General features: G+C 44.6%; 1 protein-coding gene across 1 annotated transcript in view; it reads right to left on the bottom strand.

The window, feature by feature from the left end:
- Nucleotides 1-4,549, bottom strand: part of GPR149 (G protein-coupled receptor 149) — a 20,934-nt gene that overhangs the window by 14,265 nt on the left and 2,120 nt on the right. The window contains exons 3-4 of the mRNA XM_010004735.1: nt 4,436-4,549; nt 2,986-3,254 (exon numbers count right to left, since the gene is read on the bottom strand). The exon at nt 4,436-4,549 is cut by the window's right edge and continues 11 nt beyond it. Of these exons, the coding sequence (XP_010003037.1) occupies nt 2,986-3,254; nt 4,436-4,549 (383 nt within the window). The remainder of the gene's footprint in view (nt 1-2,985; nt 3,255-4,435) is intronic.

The raw sequence follows: 4,549 nt of genomic DNA, 5'->3' as shown, positions 1-4,549 counted from the left end.
TGAATGTCAGAAACACTGAGATCTGTAACTCAGAAGCCTTGAACTTCGAGATCATAGGAGCCTTAATGCCTGGCAACTGTGCACTGGGTCATAACTTGGAAAATGTCAGAAAAGGATGAATTGGGATTCCTTGTAATGCAAGTAGTGAAGAAGTGTATCCAAAAGTGCCATATAAAGGCCCAGGGCAAACAAAGCCCTACACACACAGTCAGTGCCAGCTGCTCCACAACAAGATGCTTGTACCCACCCTGATGGAAGTCACAGCTCTAGCAGTCTGAGATGGCAGCCACAGCATATGGGAAAAGTTGGGGTTTTTTAACACCATCTGGAAACTACTGCAAGGACAGCCACAGTTAATGATGAACCTAGTGATACACTGACTCTATTAACCAAACTACACATGGCACACAAGGGGTTAGCAAGAACTAGTAGATTAAAGCCAACTTGAGTCATCATTTACTGTTTCCCACAAACACAGTTGTTTATCACTGCACACTGCAACAAGGGGACTTTTGCTTTCTTATGGAAGAGACAATCAGTCAAATTTTAAATACCAAACAAATTCCTACTTTGACTCAAATGATAAACCTGTGTTCATCAGAGGGAGAGGGGATACCCTTAGATATAAAATACATACAGGCAAGTGTTACTTAAGTTTGTGTGACCACTGAAGGACAGTGGGAGAATAACTGCTTCCACACAATCAGGAAACAGCTTTCCCCAAATATAAATTCACTCTCCTGAGCATTTACTTTTTCAATTAAGTTTTTGTTCATTCCTCAGAAGAGACATACACATACTTTTGTTTTCTCTTAATGTCAGAATCCTAAAGAGAAACTGAAGGTGTGTTTTTCCTAAGGAAAATATGAACTTCTCACTGTGTGAATACACCAGAAGCAAAGCAGTGACTGTGCCATACTACAAAAGCTCCTGAAATTTAATAAAATTAAAGCTCAACCTCAAAAAGTATTATTATTTCTTACTCAAATAGTAGTAAAATATTTTTTAAATACTTCAGTGTCTTTTGGTTTACTCCTTTAGCTTGTGTTTCCTGGTTGCTCAGGCATAATAAATTGAAAGACTACTGGCTCCTTTTGGATCCCACCAGGGGAAACTTCCAAAGGTGAGCAGGCAGGACTGACATTTTAAGTCATCTCAGAGTCAATCTACAGTAACAATATGAACCTGTGACTGTCACACACAAAACTGTACTTATATGTACACAGAACTGCTTTGTTTATCTTGAAAATGAGTATGGAGCTATGCTGTCAGAAGACCATTACTGACACTATTTATGCAAACTGAAACTGTGACCTGGAGCATAAATCCCACAGGATGGGAAAGGTGCAAAGAGAAGGAGCAGATAATGCATTAGTTTTCACTCCTTAGGCCACTCTGAGACACTTTCTAGAGTCCAGCATATGGTGAAAGCAGCATGTAAATCCCACAGGAATAAGGAGGCATTGCTCATTTCAGTTTTCAGTGCAGATGTCATGCTGCAGGCTCAGCTGGGGCTTCATGCCAGCGTTTGGTCTTTGGTCCATAACCACCAATTTTGAGGAGACAGGAGATCCTCATGCTCATTGCTCACTCAGCAGACAGCTGCCAAGGCACTAAGAGCATTGAACCTGTAGTAGTTGTTGTGACATTTTGCCACTTAAACAAAGACTGACAACAGAAAATAAAAAGTAAAGCTTGGCAGTTCTCCTTTAAGCCCATGTTCTTACACCAGATAATAGCTGCCCTTTTGCTGCATCCACTTTCACTCTGCCAGGCTACAAATGGCAGATTAGGGGCAATTTTCTCTCACAGTTCTTAGTGTTGAACCCAACTCTGCTCAGAAGCCAGTGCAGACCCTCCCAGTGTGGGCACTAACAAGAAGGTTTGTCCTGGCAGAACCACAATGCCTCCCAGCTGAGGAAATCCGTGGTCCTGCTGTCCTTACTATGCCCCTATCAGCACAGCAGGGAACAGGCAAATGATGATGCAGCACCCTGAACAGACCACAGGCCTGCAACCTGGTAACTGAAAGCAAACCCCACTTATTGTGGCAATGGTGGCACAGGACACCCCTTGAGCTGCAGGGGTTACACAGCAAAACTGGAATGCTCTCTCTCCATTTAGATGCTGTTCTTAAGGCCTATGTTGTTTTATATTCCCCTTGTCACAGGTGTGAAAAGCTTTGCTGCATTCCAAACAGTCCACAGCAAATGTGAGAGAGCAGACCCAGAACCTCTGTGCAAACAACAGCACAAGCTGAGGTTACAGACAACTCTAAGTCCTTCATTGTATTAAGAAACCACTTTCATTTTCTCTCAGAGCTCCTGAAAACTAACAATTATCATAATTTCTTCTTCCCAATAACTGTCCACAATCTAAAGGAAAGGGACAAACAACAGAACATTTGGAATTCTTTTTGTTTGAATCTAATAGAAATCTTTGTGCCCAACTGAACTCTGCATTTCTGTGTGGACTTACCATTTGTGCTTGGTTTTGTAGCTCCTGTTTTCCCCCTACCCAAAATGTAAGCATGACCAAAAAAAGTCATCAGGTGCTTGCAAATAATCTTGAAAATGTAATCTTCTGGAGTCTTTTGGGGACAAAATTCCTGTTCATTAAGATGAATTAATATAATTCATACTGAATTCTTACCATACACAGAGCATGCAAGTGCACACAAAATAATAATTAAAAACCCATGACTAGGAAGACAAGTAAGAAATTACTGCAGGATCAGAATTTGCAAATATGTGTGTGGTTACTAAATGCTCAGTATGATGTTGGAGATCATTGAAGGTGGTGAGAGCCTGGCCCAGGCTGCCCAGGGAAGCTGTGGCTGCCCCATCCCTGGGGGTGTTGAAGGGCAGGAAGGGCTTGGAGCAGCCTGGGCTGGTGGGAGGTGTCCCTGCTCATGGCAGGGGGTGGGACTGGATGATCTTTCAAAAAGTCCCTTCCAGCCCAAAGCAGTTTGTGAGCCTGTTTTACCTGCCGAGGGGTCCTCTCCGATTTGCTCCGGCACCACTCCCAGTCGCTGAGTTGGGGGGCGGGACCCTCCCCCTCGTGGGACGGGCAGCTGTCCGTGGTGCTGAGCGCCGCGCGGGGGGCAGCGGCCCCGCACCCGGGGCTCACCGCCCGGCGGCAGGGCCGGCACGGAGACTGACGGGCGGCATCGACCTGCTGGTTTTCCTGGGATATTTTGTAGATTCCGTAGCCTTGCTGGAATGACAGGTTGAATTCAAACCTCCTGCGTTTGGCTGCGTGGAAAGAGAAGGAATGTCTTGTTAAAAGGAGTCAAAACTGAGAGGAAAAAGGAGGTGACAGACACAATGGAGATGGCATCCTAAAACATGCAATAAGTGCTGCTAGAAACAGACAATATTCTATCCACAACAAGAACAAACTGTCGAGAAGAAAGCTTTCTCGGATAGTATGTTATTACACTGTCTTCTTATGAATTCAGAAATTATACATTGCAATCTTAATGGATTCCCAGAAACTGGTAGCTCTGCCACTTTCAAAACCACATCATTTATGATGCTGTATGGGACACACGCATTGTGCAGCCTTTCAACCACACATACTGCAATGTTATTCATGTTCACAGAAGGCTACATGTGTTTTTCACTAGAAGCAAGTCCTCAGAGTGGCAGCTGGATTTCTTTGTTTCCTGTTTCTCTGACTATTACCACAGGATCATGTTCTTTGGAAAAGAACAAAAGTCACATAACTGCAGAGACTGGCTGTGACAGTCAGCGGGGCAGGGATTCCTCCAGCTGCATTTACATGGAGGCCCATGGCAAAACAGGGCTTTAGAAGACTCTAAGAAGGTCACCAGTGAAGGACTGGCATCCTCTGTTACACCACGGGAAACTTTATAAACATGTAGGGAAGTACTTTTGGGCAAAGACTGTGTAAGAGCTCCCAGGCCTTCAACCAGCAGCAAGAAGGAACTGGGACACAAGCCCCCCAGAAACCACGTCTGCCTCTGTGATTCCTTGTTAGCAGCTACAGCCCAGGGGTACAAACAACAGCTCCTCTCAGAATCTGCCTGCAATTAGCATGCTTCTTTTCCCCTCTCACATCAGACATATTTAGCATGTTCCATGGATTTGACTGGCAGAAGCCAGATTTTGGTAGATACACCTTTCCCAGGGTGGGAGAGGAGAGCAAAACTAGGACTCGGAGTCCATTGGACTCTGCTAAAAGATCTGAAAGTGACCTGGGAAAATCAGCCAAGAAACCTGGGATAATCTGTGCCTCAGCATCCATGATTTCCATCTAGCTGTGCATGTTGTGAGTCTCATATATTGTTCTGAGTAAAGTCTGTAATTCGGGCCAAGATCTCCAGGAGTACAAAGCACTGTTACTGGCACTAACTTCTGATCCTGTTTACTACAAGACATATTCCAGCTGTGCATTTCCTTCCCATACTTACTTTTGAGTTCTTCTGAAGACGATGCATACGAATCCCTCCTGCAATTAATGATGCAGCCACAGGGCAGGTGGATCCAGTGTTCTGACAGGACAAACACTGGGGTGATTGTGGCAG

Source organism: Chaetura pelagica, unplaced genomic scaffold (assembly GCF_000747805.2).
Source record: "Chaetura pelagica isolate M959 unplaced genomic scaffold, ChaPel_1.0 scaffold829, whole genome shotgun sequence".
Taxonomy (NCBI): Eukaryota; Metazoa; Chordata; class Aves; order Apodiformes; family Apodidae; genus Chaetura; species Chaetura pelagica.
The sequence above is the reverse complement of the archived record's forward strand: the minus strand, read 5'-3'. Positions and strand labels throughout refer to the sequence as shown.